The following is a 19217-nucleotide window of genomic DNA, read 5'->3' as shown; positions in this document are numbered from 1 at the left end:
TGATGGACAGTATCTGCCCGCCGAAGGCTTCGACACACCCAGCCTGAAATTACTTTTCCACTTTCTGTGGCTTCCCTCATGCAGGAGGACAGATCAGGGGCCAGGATTGAAAAAAGGGGAGTGAAATAGAAAATGAGAGAAATAATTGATGTACAGTCAATGTAGTTTAGAAGCAGAAAAATGATAAAAGTCTTCATGCCACAGATCCACCTCTGTATTAGAGACGAGATATATTCGTACTGGTAAATACAATTTCTCAGTTACAAAGGAAAACAAATTCTATTTTGATTAAATACCAAATACCATTCTAATTATTTTGAGCCAGTACAAAGTATTATGATTCTTCACATGTCCATGTCTATGCTTAAGAGTACTTGGGCAAGACTCTGAAACCCAAATTGCCACCAGTGGTCAGGCTTCAGCTTTGCCACAAAAGCACTATATAAATGCAGCCAATTTATGTTTTATAAGAATTTTAGTAGACAGAAATTATTTTTTACAAGGGATGTCGTGATCCATTGTCAAAGATCAATATCAGGGCTGATCAAGGCATTTTTTTAACTGATCGGGATCAGCTATATTGATCTATATATAGTCTTATCCGTTCAGTTGTTTTACATTTGCTGGTGTTTTTACTCAAAGCTTTTCTACACAGCAATGCAACAAGTGCAGCCATTTTAAACGTTCCACTGTCTGTCTCTTCTTCTCTCCACTGAGTTCCTGTGTGTCTGTAAGAGCAGGGGCCTGCCTTTGGCAAAACACCACACCTGTATCCCATAAACAAGAGTAAAACTCAGTATGAGACTGTTTATTTATTCATCTAAGGCATGTGGTGTTTCACTACGAAGACAGACAGCAGTGAAGAACCGACAACAGCTACACCTACCACACCACTTTAACACAACAAAAGCCCTGTGAGCAAAAGGCCAATAAGAGTAATATATTAATGTAGCCTAATCCAAACAATTAAGTACAGACAACCATAACAAACACTCAACAGAATATAGTTCATTCACGGGACATATTGGGACATCCCTATTTTTTACCATATCCAACGACCCTTTACCATGCATGTCCAGTGTTAGACTAATACAGAAGTTGTTTAGCAATAGAGCCTGTGTTCTGCTAAATACAAATACAGTAGATAAGGAATGTTGGGATTAACTGGTTCGCAATGGCCACGGTTACATAACATCACAGTTTCATAACCGAAGGAATTGTAGAGGCTACGATATTTATAGCATCCTTCTTCCTGCATTGTTGCTCTGTGAAAAAATTAATCTTGCGAGTCAAATTGTCTTTGTGTACAGTGAAGTTTGTTGTCACAAGTTATGTAATACTTGTGTATGCGCCGATTTGTTTTGTGTATGACAGCCATGGCGCTTATCTGAAGCGTTAAGAAGAAAAGCTGTCAAAATGTCAAAGGGAACTGACATTCCTGACTTACATCTGCCAAATACCCTAAATCGGCAGCGTTCTATGAAATGACCAGGGAGTTGTTGTAGAAGATTTTTTTTTTTTTTTAAATGCCGTCAAAAAGTAACTGCAAGGGCTTTCAACACTAATCAATAATCATCCATCCCTTTATGCCCAAGTCAAGTTAAAAAGAAAAGCAAAAAAAAATAAATTAGTCAATGTACCAAGCTGGACCAAAACAGTTTCAACATGATAGGGCCCTTACACGCCAAGCTGACGGTCAGCTATTGGGCTGTTGGTGAGCATCTGTCACCCTAGTTTTTACAGTGTGTAATGCACTGTTGGCACTAGTCGGCCCGTGTCCGCTTTTTTCCCAGGCGATTTAGCATGTTGAATCCCATCAGTGAGAGAAGTCACTCTTGATTGGCAGTTCAACTCAGCAGATGACATGAGTAAGTGAGGAAAGGAAATATCATTTGTTCTTTCAACATCAGGTTGTGTTGCTGATGTACTAACTGGCTAACTAGCATTTTGTATCCATCCTGTCGGTCTTCTGGTTTCCCTTTTTGAATGATGAATACAGACTACCGCCTCCTGCTGCTATGGAGTGCTGGTTGGCCGTTGGCTGTAGTCTATGCTGTGTATTCAAGTGTAACTTTTTGGCTGAGACACAGGTGACCTGAGTTGACACAACAGCCGGCCTTCATCGTCACTAGTTTTTTAATGTTGGTTTAGTCTGTCCTGGACTTTATTGTTCACTTTAGAAATTTTGCAGGGAAGTCATATTACCAGCGAGGACGTCTGTGGGAGGGGCTGTCATTCTCTCTGTGTCTGTGTAGCCTGTTCCCATTTAACCATTATAAATGATTTTTAGATAGCCAAAAGTTACATGATAAAGACTCACTGGATATAGTTAATGATAACATTGTAGTTCATTGCATATATTAGAAATATTCTAAAATTAATTATGTTTGCTAGAGGCCCCTCTCTCTCTCTCTCTCTCTCACTGTTTTTGACATGGATTAAACTAATTATCTAAATGATCCTGCTGCACAGCCAACTGCTGAAGAGTCCTTTGCCAAGCCCATGAAATATGCTCCCTCATCAAAACAAAATGAACCATGCTGTTGCATATTTTCTATTTTGCTAATTAATAATCTTAAACATTAAAGTGTAATTTTTCCTCTGACACTAACCATGGTATCAAAATCTTATATTTTGTCATTTTTTCATTGGACTTCCTTTCCCTTTTCACATTAATTTAACCAATCAAAGAATAAAACACATAAAAGAATATGTAAGAAAGGACGACACATCAAGTTCAGAATCACAGCCTTGCAGTTACATGCTTTAGCTGACAGAACTACTAGTTCCTCAACAGATTCATTGCCTTTTCTTGTTAGTTTTAGCAGTATTTAACTGTCCTCTGGAAGCTGCTCCAATGTGACCTAATTACAGACTTAATGCTTGTAAGTCCCCTTTTCATTTTGTCCTGTCATCTGTGTCATACACGCATGTTAACAGCATTGCAACAGACAGGTTGGCAGGCAGGAAAACATTTTTCCAAGTGCGAATCACAGTGCCAATTATGACTGACACACTGCCAGGTAACTAGCTCAACCAGTATTCTGCCGGTCACAGAGACACACAAACACAGTCTTTTACTCCAGGAACACACATTTACACTGTTGTTACGTAATAATTATTTTTATTTTAATGCTTTGTGTCATGTATTTTCTGTCTTGCATGTTTTTACAACTTGTTTTTTAACTGTAAGTTGCATGTATTCATATTAAACTTTTTCATTATATGAGACGCACCTTTGTGGACACACAGACAAAGAGAAACACACACACATCGTCTCTCTTTGGCATCGTCTCACAGAAACAGGGTGTGTAAGGTTTCTTAATTATATCTAACTATGACATGGCTCACTTACCAAAGTATGTAAAAGGATTTCTTTTTAATCGCTTTCGTATTATATTATAATAAGACAAATATACTCAGGAGACATAACAGCTTGTAATTTTGATCCCTGCCTTAGGAATTATGTGGTTAAGAAGTGCTGGCTTAAAATCTATATCTGGCTGCATTTATCTTGTACATGTACAGGGCTCAACATTAACATGTAAGTGTGGATGCCAGTTGCGTTTAGTTGCAAAACTGAAAATATGGTTTTAATTTTGAGTAATTTAGATACTGCACAGTTAAATTTAAGCTTATTAATGAAAATGATCCAGCAGAGGAGTTAAGGATGTAAAGTGTTCCTCATTTTTAAGAACATAATAAGTGTTGACAAGTTTTGTAAGGCTCTTTGGGTTGGTGCCCTAATCTTGGGAATGGCGATGTTCATCGGCCCGGCATTGGGTGTGCCAGCTCTTGCAGCCTCAACATCATTATGTTGTTGAGCTGCCAGCTCGTGTTGCTTCGAGTGCCAGTGCTTATCCAGCCTTGTGGTTCTCCAGCTCAAACATACTGTGATGTTGGCGGGTTAGTCGAACTTTTTGCCCTACAACAACATAATTTGCTTCGTCTTTGTCTCTAGAACAGATGCCTGTCAACGTGCAAGTAAGCACACCAGCGCACATTCAGTGTTGTTTGGTTCAGGTTCTGACTGCAACAGCAATATTTATTGTATTATATATCATTATTATATATCATTAATGCAAGAAATGTTAAAAACTATTACTATTACTAATTATGTGTGTGCATGAGAGTGTGCATGTATGAGTGTGTGTATCTATCAGGCCCCTGGAACATCACCAAGCTTTGAAGCCAATATTACATAGTGGCCAATAGTGGAACAACAGTGGATACATTTTTTTTCTTTAGCGTCTGAACTTGCATGAAAAGTTTCACTATCCCCATTTAAGTTAGCAGAGGGCTAAACTAGAAGTTAGCCATTCAGACAGCACAATTCTTTTATGTACTTGCTCTACAGGAGCCACAATGCGGAAAAAAAAATTTTTTTGGTTTCATGCGCCACTGAGCAACTTTCCTAGGAATTAACGTATCCCACCTCCACTGCTGTATCCAGTTCTCTTTATACATCCATGATATCTGTCTGTATGCAGCTAATCTCACAAACTACTGGACCAATCAGTCTAATATTTTGTGTGTACATTCATGGCTGTATGATTTTGTTCGGTCTGCCACACAACCTCACACCACACGAGGAAAGCGGAGCATTATGTGTTAAAGGTCTAATTATAAACGACATGGATCAAAGATTTTGGGCTGTTTAAAATACTTTCATCCTCATAATTACATTGTATACAAATTTCACATACAGTGCCAGTTGATCTGCTCTGTACAACAGCATGGGTTTGTATTTTTCTTAGCTTCTGGGGAACTTCTGGAGCATAATGCGGCATGTCTGCAGAAATTACAAGAATTGTCTTAAGTGGCTGAGATCAGCCTGGGTGACTGCCTGGCGGACATCTGCACTGTGCTGGGTGCACTGTTCTGGATTATTTTGGAGTGCACTTTATGCTGTTTGCTGTCCCTATTCTTTACATGTTAAAAAGTGGTCACCACACAACCAAAGGCTAAAAATGAAGAGCCAGTTTCTCAAAATGGTTGCCAATGGCAACCTGGCATTACTACTGACAACCTGGCATTACTATTGAACCCTGATATATGTGTATCTGTCCACGTGGGCAACAGTAGTGAAGGTTAAATAGTGGTTTGGCACCTGTGTGTGAGGACACTGATAAAGGTTGATCACTGTGTGCAGGGAACAGGATAAAGTCACTGACACAATTAGAGCCACAGTTTTTTCCCACGTTACAGCAGAACATATGTTACCCCTGCAGCCTGTCAGAAGCTGGCTGTGTGTGTGTGTGTGTGGGTGTGTGTGTGTGTGTGTGTGTGTGTGTGAGAGAGAGAGAAAGAGAAAGACATGATCTATCAGTGTGTTTTGAACTGACTCTAAGGAAAAAGAGCAAGCAATGTGTCCAGTGTGTTCCCATTTGGGTTGCATGTGTGAAAGAGTTTGGGAGGTAAAAAGAAACGAAAACATGATTCATGTCTGTGTGTACTGCATGAGCTTGTGTGTGTGTGTTTTGGAGTGTGTGTTGGCTGAAGCTTGTCACCTGATCCTCTGGTGTTGTAGGCTGTATGTTCAGCAGTGTGGGAGCCACTCTCCCATCCTGTACTCACCTCTCATCTCCTCTCCCTGGGGAGATGTTTGTGGACACATGTTTTATGTACATGCACACTCTTACACAAATCCATAATATATTAACATTAGAGACATTCAATATGTGATCATGTGTTTTGTAACCTGGTCATTCATGTGTGTGCTGATGTGCCTTTGAGTTGTGCACGCTTCACGTGATAAAAACCCGATGCAAAAATAAACCTGGTTACAGCCACATGCATGAAAAATTCTTAATCAGGCAAACTAAAGCATGTGTATGGATACACACACACACACACACACACACACACACACCACCTCTACCATTGTTAAGGGAATTGTTAAGATGCAGGTGTAGTGGTGTTATGTAACAGGGTAGTGAGGATACAAGACGGATGAGTGATCAAACACACACACAGAGCTCATCCTATTTAAAGAAACAAAGGGACAGTGGAAGGCTTACTGCAGTGTTTGGTGCTTTAACCAGCCAAGTGACACCTTCATTCCCCTGACTACCACAAACAAATCAAGCTTCTGTCACTGTTTAATACACCGTAGTAAAACATAAAAAGTCATAAAAAAACAAAAACAATATGTCCCTTTTGTACTGCATAATGTATAACCAACTCACTGTATTTAAAACATGTAAACACAAAAATATGGAGTTCCTTCTAAAAAGGCAAAACAAAATCATCACAAAAGTGACAGAAAAAAGATCAGAGCTCAATTTATTCATGAAATTCTGCCCTTAAATATATGTATAGAATTTTAATCTCACAGCACCACTACTGCTTTTTGTTTCTAAAAATATTATTGCTACCTTTTGTTCATCTATGAATTTCATCTATGATATAATCAATGGGCACGGCCAATTACCCCACAGTCAAGTGCACAGTGGTCGACCAGCTGCCACTGACAACATGTAAGATGAGCTGAACCCTCAGTTTAAGATAGCAGCATGTGTTTGACTGTGCCCCCGGGCTCTTCCCCCTGCATTTTTATTAGCATTTAAATACCATCAAGGCAGATGTTGAAGAAATGTGGAGCAAGGTGTAATACATTAAAGGGAAACTGCAATATTTTTTTAACATGGTCCTAATGTATTATTTCTGTATCGCTGGATATGGTAAAAAATAGGGATGTCCCAATATATCCCGTGAATGAACTATATTCTGTTGAGTGTTTATTATGGTCGTCTGTACTTAATTGTTTGGATTAGGCTACATTATATATTACACTTATTGGCCTTTTGCTCACAGGGCTTTCTTTGCATTTCAGTGGTGTGGTAGGTGTAGTTGTTATCAGTTCTTCACTGCTGTCTGTCGTCGTAGTGAAACACCATATGCCTTACATGACAATGAGTACTCATATCTTCGGTAATTAACATAAATAAACAGTCTCATACAGAGTTTTACTCTTGTTTATGGGATACGGGTGTGGTGTTTTGCCAAGGGCAGGCCCCTGCTCTTACAGACACACAGGAACTCAGTGGAGAGAAGAAGAGACAGACTGTGGAAAGTTTAAAATGGCTGCACTTGTTGGGATTGTAGCCAGTTGTAGGGCAACCCTCCTTGAGCGTTTTTAATTTTTGCATAAATAATATTAAATGCTTATCTCTCAGTCTAAACACTGCTTCCATTGTAAACACAGAAATTAACCCCCTGGATTAGCTCTTGTAGCTAAATCCATATCTATCTGATGCTGAGGAAACTTGCCAGTTGACAGAGTGAGATAACTACTAACTTCTCTGTGGGTTGCGAGTCCCTGTGAGTGTGTCTCTCTGGCTAGCTTATAGCTGCCACTTTGCTGTGCGCTTATTCATCAGTTACTGCTAATACTGTGGAGACATCATTGCAGAAGCATAGCGCCCACCCTCCAGTTTCCACCTAGTTAACACCACTAGCTCTGTCAGCACCAGTGCACATATTTGCATTGTTTATTGAGTTAGCACCCTTAAGTGCTAGCCGTCAGTTCATTTTTTTCATTTATCACATGCAAACTTCACAGTTTATTTTAAATATTTATTGACAAAATACAAGTTTGTAAGATAAGGTCGATTTTGCCCAGAAAAAGAAGTTACTACTTTATTTATAACTTGTATTTATATTTTTATTTGTGTTCTTATAAAGACAGTGTATGATCTTTTCCATCTCATATGCAATGTAGTTATATTAAACCACTATAATCTTTGGTACACCCTGTTCTTAAAACTTGTTGCTCAGTGTGACAGGCTCAACTGATGTGAAATGTTAATGGTCTGATAGATAATGATATTATCACTGCAGTATTTTGTCCAAGTGTTGAGTTCATTTTTGTCAGATTTCAGTAAATATGCATGCGTGTTCTCCACTTTGTGTTGAGCACTGTTCTGTTGACACACTACACCACTGTAATCTTAATCATTCATGACATCACTCCAGATTTCCCAGCGATGCCCGGCTGTTGTTTGGTCTGTGTGTGTGTTTAAAGTTAACTGCCACTGCGGCAGGCTTTACCCTTGTCAATGATAACATTTTTCAGGTCACACATGAGTGAAAAAAGCAAGACTCACACTGATATCCCACACTGTGGTGTTTGTTTGATCAAAGATTCAGCCTCAAGACTCACGTAAACACACACACTATACTTGTTGAAGAACGTGTTAACCTTAAGCCTGAATGGTTTGAAAGAGAAATACAATAGCAGAGGTGAATTAACTGTTTAAACTCCGGCTGAACTTTATTTGCCCTTTAGGTTTTGATGTATGTTATCTATAGTCTGTGGTCTAAATATCTGTTTTTGTTTCCAAGTCTTTTCATGTTTTGATTTATCAGTCCAAACCCAAGGTAACCTCTTGTTATACTGTAGCTCTTCTAATAAGTTATCATTATAGTCATTATATAGACTACTGGGATGTCTTAAGCTCCTTATTATAGTTTAAACCAATGTATTTTTACTTCAATTCAAACATGACCACCTTGGGTAAACCCTTATTATGCTTATCACATAATTATAGTAAAACGTGTACATGTATAAGCAGAGTTTAAAGAGTTAAGTGTACACTGAGAGGGGGTCAGCCTCAAGGCAGAGGTACAGTTTAAGTGAATGGCAGCTTTGGTCCACGCCTTGCTGTTTATCTAGAAAGGTGAACAAAAGCTAACAGGTATAAATGTGAAAGTGAGTGAACCATGAATGGGCCACACCTCGCTGTTTTTCTAAAAGCTGAATGGAAAGTGTTCCCCCCATGCCTGCAGTGAAGGGAAGTGATAAATGGAATAGATTGAAAATAAATTGCTCTGTGAGGTACACTTGCTGTTTTTCTTCCAGTATAACTAAGGGAACTGTCATTCCTCATAGAAAAAAAAAAAAGGAAAATGTATAGGTTTTTAGATTTCACTAAGAAACGTGTCATAAATTGTTGCTCATCTACAGTCTTAATGAAAGAGTTGGTTTGAATGCTAAGTCCTTGCAGTAAATGGAAAAGGTCAAAGATAATGACTGTCAGGAAAAAAAGGCCTTCAAGGTTAAAGGTATCAAAGTGAATAGAGCCAGGATTAAAGGACAATGCAGAATCGAAGTCTTTTCATGCAAAGGGAATTAGGATGTTTTTGTGTAGATATTCATTCAGGATTTAAGGATTTATTTGTCTCATACTCATATTTCTCAGTGTGTGCAGTGAATTGCAATGGTGGCATACTCTAGAGAATTTCCTGAAAGGTTGATGTTTCAGTGTCTGTTTAGCAACTGCTATCGCATGTCTCAGCTTATAAGACACCTTGTGTTCCCTCACATCTTTGTCAGCAAGTCCTGAACCCCAAGCAGTAGCAGGATCGCCCAGGTCACCCCAAAAAATGTTGGCGTTGTACATTTCTGCAAACCATGGATACACTACATTTGTACGTTATTATTATGTAAACACAACACTGTGGTTAACATGTGGTTTGGTTTAGGTACAAAACCACTTTGTTATGGGGCACCCAGTAGCTCAGTGATAAGCACAGGCATCCCATGTACAAAGGCATTGTCCTTGCCGCAGTGGCCGTCGCCTTGATTCCATCCTGCAGCCCTTTGCTGCATGTCATCCCCTTTTCAGGCTTAACCCTGTCCTGTCTAATAAAGGCAAAAAAGCTGAAAAAAATGATCTTGGGGGGAAAAAAAAAAAACGCTTGGTAAAAAACAACCAATTTTCGTGGCAATATTACTGCTGGAAATATGGTGACGGGTCGCTAAAATACACCCACATTTGGTGGTTAAAAAGCCACTGGAAGATGCAGCAATGACTTCCTAAAAACAACTGGTTTTGTTGTTTGTAGGTCTCAAACAGTGATCTGCACACTGGCAGGCATCTCGCCTAGGCATCACACCATCCACCATCCCCTCCACCTGCAGATGACAATGTCAGCTCATTGACTATGTCAATTTAGAAATGTTGATTTAATACATATGAAACGGACAACTGTAATCTATCCATGGTTTGCAGAAACGTACAATACGTAGCCTGTCAAAAAGTTTAGCATGGTAAACATTATACTTGCTTTACAGCACCATGTTAAACTTTCCAGTGTGAGCTTGTTGACATGCTGATGTTACTGTAGCAATTAGCTCAAGGTATCACTGTGCCATAGTCCAGTCCCACAGAGCCACCTGTATGTCTACCTGCTGTAGACTCTGTCATGTTTCATATATTTTTGTGTTTGTGGCAGTATCAGTAGCAGGGTAGTTTAAATGAAATAGAACAACTATTAGTTGGCATTAACAGCAGTTGCCATATTGACTGTACTGACAAAGGAGAGAGCATCAACTACAGAAACTCAAATACTATCAATGGAACATCTCTTATCAAAAGAATCACATCTTTGTTTACCCAGTATGATAGTACAGGAAGTTCCCTCAGACTTCAAGAGTTCATTCAGTTAAGGGGGTAGGGAAATAAGTGAATGTGCTCCGAACGCCCCCATCTCCTTGTGTTTATGTAAGAGTCTGACAAAAGACTGCCCTGAAGCTTCAAGTGTGGCAGTAATGGGAAAGGTAAAAATGAATTTGCTTGTCATGTTTGTATCTTATTGCAGACTTGATCAATAAGGTTTTGTCTGAAGGCCAAGAGGTTTAACATTGGAAATGTAGTAAAAGTAGAATTGAACACCATTACAGAGATCCTGTCAAGGGAACAGTGGGAACACTAAAAGATATCAACTCACTCTGTGCTTACCCTGATCTACATTTCATTTGCTTTGAATGAACTTCATGCTACAAGTCTTCAGTAACTTCCTCAGTACTTCCTATAGCCCGTATCTAAGATTGTATCTGATATATGCTCAGTCTTACAGTGAACACCTGCTGGGGACAGGATGAGGGTGATGGGGCTGTAAAGGTTGGTGGTGAATGATTGAGTCTATTGTCTCTCTTTGTGAAAGGCAGAGCTCGTGCTGAGTTGTCAAATGAACATATCCAGGTTAAATAAAAAGAACACAGGCCTGTTAGGAAAGTTGTGACAGAACATCAAAAAGAAACAGCCTCAGTGAGTTATCTAACTAACTTATAGGACCACTTCCCTCACACAATCGTTTACCTGTTGAACTGCCTTGCCCCCCTCTCAGAGGATGTTTGAGTTCAGCTCTCACCTTGGGTCATTTCCTCATTCATTTGTTGGCACTTGTTTGATAGTAAGTAATGTAAAGCTAGCGTCCAGTTTCATCCTTTGATTTTTTTGTAGCTGTCCAGAGTAAAGTCATGGTACATTCAGAGCGTATTACAGATATTACAGACAAGATCTGCAAAAGGTAATTTCATAGGTAAAACACATTCTTGTGCATTGCCATTTGTCGTCAAGTATAAAAGGTGTACTATACAGAGTGGTCGGTTGCTGTTTGTAAACACTCCCCAGCTAAAGTGAAATTTAAAGCCAACTCCAGGCTCACTCTCATTTGGCATTTTCCCTTACTATATTTGCATTTATTCAGCACTGTGTCTCTTGGATGCCTGCTGTTTACCGTCTGGCACCTGGTCACTACCTTTATATAAAGCCCCGACCTCACTTCAGCCCTGTGTGGGTACACACCCATAAAGGTCCCTAAACACAAGCCCCTTTTACACTGCCAGAGGGGCTGTTGAAGACTTGTGGGAGGAGCTGTTGATGATGCCACACATGCGACCCACTGGCGGTGGATAAACAGGAAACAGCTGATAGCAGGAATTAGTGAGCAGCTAATAGCAAGAGGGAAACGCAAACCTGACAGATACAGTAAAGATGAGCAACTCGGGAGACAAAGAATTGCGCGCCCTCCTTGCCCTCGCAAACAAAGAGGCCATTAACCGTCAGATGACAGAAACAGTGAAGAACGGGCCGACTTACGAGAGAATCGCCAGTTGACTGACAAGCCGCGGCTTCCTTCCCACGTCACTGTTTACGTCACACACTGAGCTACACGTTTTGTTACTTGCTCACACCCCCCATTGCCCCAAAAAAGGCACATTCTGTATAAACAAAAGTAGGTAGGCGGCATTTTGCTGCACTACCCGATTTTGTTTTTATACTGCCAATGCTGAAAAAACTGATTGGGCTTTCCTGCAAATTTGCACAACTCCTAACTAAAAAGGGCTACAGAAAATAAGAAGAAAACAGTTTGTTATAATATAATTTCTTTTTAGGAAAATCCCAACTGATTGAGAACATTAACCACTAACAATTTTGGAAATTGTTTAAAGGAATACTTGATCTGCAGACTGACCAATGGTAAATCAGTTACTCACTGTGTGTTACTTTGAATTCGTGAAGAAAACGTATTTTTTGTAAATGCCCTCACAGTGAATAGAGAATCCAAAAAAGGCGCACATTCTTCTTGAACTGAATTTAGTAGGGGCCACGTTAAACAACAACAAAACTATATCAAATCATCCTTTTACAAACTCTCACACAACTCCTACAGTGTAATCCAATTCTCATTTATTCAGTCACTTGCTCAGTATTTTCAAACACATGCATTTTGCTGAAACTTTATGATTTAAAACACTAAAACACTCGGGGCACTACCAGCAGGCAGCTGGTAGTGCCCCGAGTTTGCCTCTGAGCTCCGTTTTAGCAGAGTTCAAACACACGCGTGTGCACAGGCGTGCTGCGCGGCCTAGCAGGAGACTGTTTATATTGATGTGTTTAAAACAGTAATGTATCTAAATTTTTCAACACCTAAATGGATTGGCATTAAGTTTATATTTTCAGATGATGCATCCAAATGACTGTTTTTCTCATGCCACCATGAGATACACTTTTTTGGTTTTGCGTGCAATGTCACAACACCTGGCAGATGGGTTGTAATGAAATTTAGTACAAACATTCATGTTTGCCTCAGGATTTTCTGTAATAACTTTTTTTAATACTCCTTTTATCTACCTTTCATCAAGTCAAAATTTTTATGTAGCCCATATATTAGTATATGATTAGATACCTCTTATATGATATTGCCATCAGCCTCTGTTGTAGTTTTTGTTAAGTGCTAATTAGCAAATATTAGCATGTTGGCCCGCTAATCTAAGACTGTGAACATATTAAAAATTGCCTGCTAAACAACAGCATGTAAAGATACTGACATTAGCATTCACCTCAAAGCTCCGTTGTGCTTAAGTACATTAATGTCATTGTGAACTCAATATCTTATTGATTGGACTGTCGTTCAGATGATGACTGTTATAGATGTCACCCTAGGCTAACTTGTTATGAGCATTTTTCACTATCTTCAGAAATTCTATAGACGAAACTTCTACTGCTCAGCAGTCTCACCAGTGTGGCATGGACAGGCTTCTGGTGCCACAGTGCAGGTATACATTGTTCCTCTGAGGTACATTGGACACTGGTGTCAGGTGTCACTGATGCATCTCTGTGCTGAGAACTTAGTTAGGGCCAAAAGAGCTGAGTAACTGAGCCCAGGTGTTGTGACTTGCTGAATCGTTTCAAATGGAATGGTTTTACTGGTGCTGCACATTAATGCTGCCTGAAAGTCTCTCTCCAGTTTCCTCCTTCTCCTTACAGTGTAATTGAATTTGAATTATGCATGCTTTATGTCTACTGGAGCAGAGAGGTAATAATCACTTTCTTTGTTCATGTGTGTATCTATACATGTGTATGCATGTGTAGATACAGGAGCAACCTGAGCTCAGTTCAACGACTGATGTGCCTGGCTAACACTTTCCCATTACTGTACCCACAATAACACACAATAGACTTTACGTGTGTGTGTGTGTGTGTGTGTGTGTGTGTGTGTGTGTGTGTGTGTGTGTGTGTGTGTGTGTGTGTGTGTGTGACCTGACTATGTTACTGCGCCACCTTTGTCTAAGTTATTCCCACCCCACGGTAGCGTGGTCCCAACTTGACACCCAGTCTAAATGTTTTAGCAGTTCCATTGTGGCTTCTTATGACTGGAAACTAGATTCACTCAGCAATTTTGTATGACAGGGGAGCATTACATTATTCTCCAAAATGGGGCCAGTTGTGATCTCACGACTCATTGCGCTCATTTTTAGTTCAGGACCCTCTGAGTGACTGATGAATGGTATCATTGTCATTGTTTGACGGTCTAAGGTTTGGAGGATGTTTATAACAGATGCATTGCAGGTATGAACCACAACTTTAACCTCAGTGGTGTTCCATATCTCTGGTTTATGATTGTTATCACGTGTTGTCACAGCCCAGAAACTAATCAGTTAAAAATATCTTGAAGCTGAAGTGCTTTCCTGTAAACAAGAAGGTTGGATTTTTGGGAGTGCCTCTCTTTATCTCTTGCATACTGTACAGCATACACGGATGTGCAATGAAAATACTAAGCCCTACTACACTGACCTGAGGCTGAACTTTTTTGTAAATGTACCTCTTGTTTGGTTGGTTTAGCCTCTTCAGTCGGAAGAACGAGGAAGAACATCAATAAGCAAGGGTATGTTTGTGACAAAATGGGGGTTAGTCTAGGATCTGAACTCGGGACCTCTTACACCCAAAGCAAACATCATATCCCTTTCACTTAAAACTACATGTCAGCCTGCTGGTGTTGTCACAGAAAAGCTAGGAGATCACCAAAGTTAGTGGGGTTACTCCTCTGGGGATCATGAATGTTTGTACAACATTTTGTGCTTATACATAGAGTACATGTTGAGATATTTCATAGGATAAATGAAAACTTTGACCTGCCTGTGGTGCAACAGAAAAAGTCAGGAGATCACCAAAGTCACTAGGGTTTGTCCTCTGGCCCACTTAGATATCTGTATCAAATTTCATGACAACAGTAGGATTCACTCTCTGGGGACCATGAATGTCCAGATATTTTATTGTAGCCCAAAGTGGTGGACTGACCAACCAGCAGACAGACCGCCCAACAGTCCGACAGACATGGCCATCCCTAGAGTCAAAGCATGGTTAAAATCCACCATTTGGTCACATTTGGAGTTACGTGCTGTAACCACTTCTGGGTGGATAACAGCCCTGTGCAGTGACTTCCCGGGGTCTTGTCACTGTGAGGTTGCCAGGCAACCAGCAAAGACGCTCTACAGAAGTACATGGATTGGTTAAAAGGCTGTTGTTCATCAAGAAATAGTTACTGTACCTAGCTCCTTGTAAAATCACATATTGTCATTTTTACATTTCTGTTTTTATAAAGATTAAACAATTATTAGTGAGCTTGAGAGGTGCTGGTGGACACATCTTTTATTTTTAACATACAGAGCCAGGCTAGTTCCCCTGCTTACCATTCTTTTTTCTCAGATAAGCTAACCGCCTCTGTTGCATACTCGACATACAGGCATGGTGTCAATCTTCTCATGCGTGCAACACTGTCAGATTACAACCAGTATTGTTTTTCAGTTAAGTGCCCTTTTCATGCATTAGTGGGGGGTAATGTGAGAGTGATGGATGTGATGGCAGGAATGAAGGGACTGAATAGAGATCAAAGGTAGATGTTGCAACAAGGGACGGTTATTGCTTACACAATCCTAGGTTCCCCCCTCAACAGAGGGAAACTGCATCTGCAACATGCCAATATGTGCACACGTGTACACACACTATACAGATCATTCCCCGTGCAGGTCCAGTGATTGTGTGAGAGCATTTCTATGTTCTGGTGACAAAGGTTTATTTTATTTGCTCTTGTTTAGTCTTGCTTGTGTGTGGGTGGCAGGGGATTTATTATTCTCCAACTGCTCTGTGTTGTTTTGGTTTTTTTAAGCCGTATGTTGTCTTACTTTGGAACCATTCTGATCACTCTGAGAATTTGTTTCTTTGGGTATAAATGTTATTATTCGAGTTCATTTAAAGGCTGTGGACCGAATAGCATGGGGCCCACCTCACTGGTTGCTCCATAGGCTTGTGCTGCTTACTGGCAATGACTGACTTGGCCATACGCTTGTGTAATGTGGGGCCGGTGTCAAGGAGCACCATTCACATAGTGTCAATTCTTCCATTGAATTACCTCCACAGACTTGTATTGTGGGAAAGCCAGACTGAGCGCTGGCCCCAGTGAATGGTTGTTTACCATCAGGTTGGGTCTGTCTGCAACCACATGCAGCTAAAGCCACCGTAGCTAACCTGCTCAGGGTAATCGCTGCAAACTCACACTGACTCAAACACACAATGAAAATCAGGCCAATCAACACTGACTCAGTCAAACACACACTCAAGAAGGAATATATACACCCGCAGACAGAACTCATATCTCTCTTTCAAGCACATGTGCTCCCCCCTCACACACCCTCAAAACACAGTCTACGTCAGACATTTAATCCAAGGAATGGGAAGCAGTGTTTATGTCATGTGGAGTCAAGGCATGCTGGGCTGTAAGAGGTTGATGGAGCAGAGTAAAGTGGCACTGACAATAAAGATAAGGTTGCTTTGAGTACAAAAAGGGCGGTCATGTCCTGTGTAATGACCAGATTCAGGGGTCTGCAGCATGAACGGAGCTTTTTAAATACAAGGCACAGAGACTGGTCTGCTATGAAATGTTTTTATGTGAAAACTTTAAAGTCCCTTTGGAAGAGAAACAGAAACAGCGAGGGAAGAGAAGGTGGCATCTGATATATCTCAGAGCTTACAACTGTATGGCTCCGATCAGACAGAAAGCGTTTTGCAAGTTGCAACACCGCAACGCCTTTTTAGTTGAAGCCTACCCCGAGTAGATAGTGTTCTTTTGCAGCTTGTAGCCACCTGATCACCTGTCCTTAACTTAATTGCTATTTTGCTGTGAAGTAAACTCACAGTTCTGTACCTTGAAATATGCATCAGAATGGAGACAGGCGAAGGGCACTTGCTCTGGCTCTGACTGAGGGTGAGAGGTTGTTCCCAGAAAGTATGTTGGACGCAGGAAAACAGACATCCATGTGGGTACGAGACCTTTTAGACAGAAGAGAAGTCACAGGGACTAGATTACAGATGGTTCAAGGCTTATTTTAGGATGAGTAGGGAACGTTACATTTGAGTGAATGTTACAACATAGTTTTGGCTCCAATTTTTCAGATATGTGTCGCAGCTTACCGAGGGGATGCTGAAAGTGAGCAAACACTAGTTCAGCGCAAACCATATATGCTACTACTTGTTGTCATGGACTCCAGAAAAGGCCCGCCTCTCAATTCATCTGACTGGACAACGGGAAAAAACGGCAAAGACTTTGGGCGCTTTTCCCATTGAGTTTAAGTTTTTTCAACGCAAGGTGTTTAGGCAGCTCCTACAAAAATGCAAGGTGCTCAGCAACACAAAAGCAGTGAACAAAACGCATCAGTCTAATTGAAAACAAGTTCAAAATGGCTGCTAAAACATGTACTATCTACTTGGGGACCTATGTGTGTTTTCTTTCAGGAAGTTTGTATGTGATTCTACAGTATTGTTGTCTTCCTGATGGATTTGGTATAAAAACGTTAGGGTGTGTTCATGAATGTTTGTGGTTTATTGTGACTCAAGCACATTTCACCAAGTTGTTTGGTTTTGGCAGATGAGCAAAATGTCATTTGAGCTCCTGAGAATGTGAATCTTGGCCCAGTTTGAGAAGAACTGTGTTATGGTTAGGATTGAGGATATCATCTGAAACAAATACAGGAAGCTAACCAATAAGTACATGAACCCAGGGAAATTTACAGTGGTTTGGAACAGTATGGCCACAGGGAGGAAATTACAAAAAATTTTATTTAAAATAAACAAAATTGCTGTATTTATATTGGCCACCACATAGAAAATACAGTCAAGTCAATAAAATCACACTAACTGCTACAGCTGAGTGTAGCAGATTCAAGAACATATCGACTATGTTACTATTATTATTTGTGACTTAATATTTGTTACTGCCCTGGCTTGTCTGGAGCCTTGGGTTGCGAGAACCAGTTCAGAATTGAAACCCACTCCAAAGTATGCTAAAGTGGGGATTCACTGAGAACCCAGCTTCTTGATTCTGCTTATAGAGTCTTGAAAGTGGAGTGTTGATCTACTGTGCTCCCATCCATATTGCTGTGCATGCACTTATCTAGTAAATCTAAAAGAAGCCCTCAAAAATGTGGCTATGCTTCATAGAATACCTTTCTGAAGAACAAAATGTAACTGTGCAGAAATAAGGTCACGCAAGGGGGGAAGTCCGTCTAAGACGCATTCCTGTAGTGTTGTGTAATAATGGGTTTTTGATGTGCACAGTTGTACTCATAACGTTTCTGTTAGTTAGTTTCTGTGCCAACAATCCGAAACAGAATCCATAACCAGGATAAGCTGGACTTAGTGTTGAGTAGATTTTTTTTGTCAAGTTCCTGTTTCCAAGGTCAAAAATGAATGAAGCTGAAGATCAAAATGGATTTGATCTAAACTATATCTGACCATATTTTCCCGCATCTCTTCTCTGAAACTAACCATATATTTGTCTTTCTCTGTCAGGGAGTTGTCATCCAGACATCAGACCAGCGTCCCATTCAGGAACAGCAGAGAGTCCAAAATGATCTGACCCTGAAGAAGACAGAGGAACATGATGGAACAAGTGAAGTGATCAAACGCACATTAATAATATAATGTTTACATTATATATGAAGCCGCAATTGTTAGTCGTGTAAATAGGGTGATTTTATTTTATCTTTTATTTTTGATCTGGGACCAAATGGGTGACTAACTTACATAAGGAAACTATTAAACTGCAGCAAATGTCATGAGTGGACTCTGTGCAGGGTCCATATTGACATGAATCCAAATTGCAGGTCATCTAAAGTTGCTGCTCAGGTCCTGTAGGGTGCTGTTAAACCAGATTTCCACCAGAGTATCTTTATACTGCTTATGTTTTGAATACATAGATATGTGTGTGCATGCATGCAGTTGTGCATGTGCATGTAGCCCGGATCTATTTTGATACTACTTTGAGCTACACTGGTGCTGTTTATTTTTCCAGTTGACCCATAAATGCTTAAACATGACTCTGTTTTTATTGTCTTACACAGTTGGCACTAATAAAATATTAATATTCATTTTAATGGTGACTTTTTATTTATTTAGGAGGATGTCTGTCCTGGACTGCAGAGCCGCTGCCTTAAGTGGGAGTGTGGTGACGTCCCTGTGTGTGTTTGTGTGTTTCTCTGTAATGAGTCAGTTCTTCACTGGGCTTCCAAAACCTCACTCATATCATGTAATTATCTGGGTTGGAACTTTCTCATATCAAATAAGTCACAGCTAGACGGTGCTGACTGTTCT

The 19217-nt window shown here is 40.2% G+C and overlaps 1 protein-coding gene across 1 annotated transcript in view; it reads left to right on the top strand.

Annotated features, from left to right (window-relative positions):
* The window catches only part of si:ch211-266k8.4 (uncharacterized), an 87770-nt gene extending 68791 nt beyond the window's left edge, over positions 1-18979 (top strand). The window contains exon 15 of the mRNA XM_050073192.1: positions 18417-18979. Coding sequence (XP_049929149.1) covers positions 18417-18483 — 67 coding nt within the window. The 3' untranslated portion in view covers positions 18484-18979. The remainder of the gene's footprint in view (positions 1-18416) is intronic.
* Positions 18980-19217: the final 238 nt, after the last annotated feature.

Source organism: Epinephelus moara, chromosome 20, assembly GCF_006386435.1.
Source record: "Epinephelus moara isolate mb chromosome 20, YSFRI_EMoa_1.0, whole genome shotgun sequence".
Taxonomy (NCBI): Eukaryota; Metazoa; Chordata; class Actinopteri; order Perciformes; family Serranidae; genus Epinephelus; species Epinephelus moara.
The sequence above is the reverse complement of the archived record's forward strand: the minus strand, read 5'-3'. Positions and strand labels throughout refer to the sequence as shown.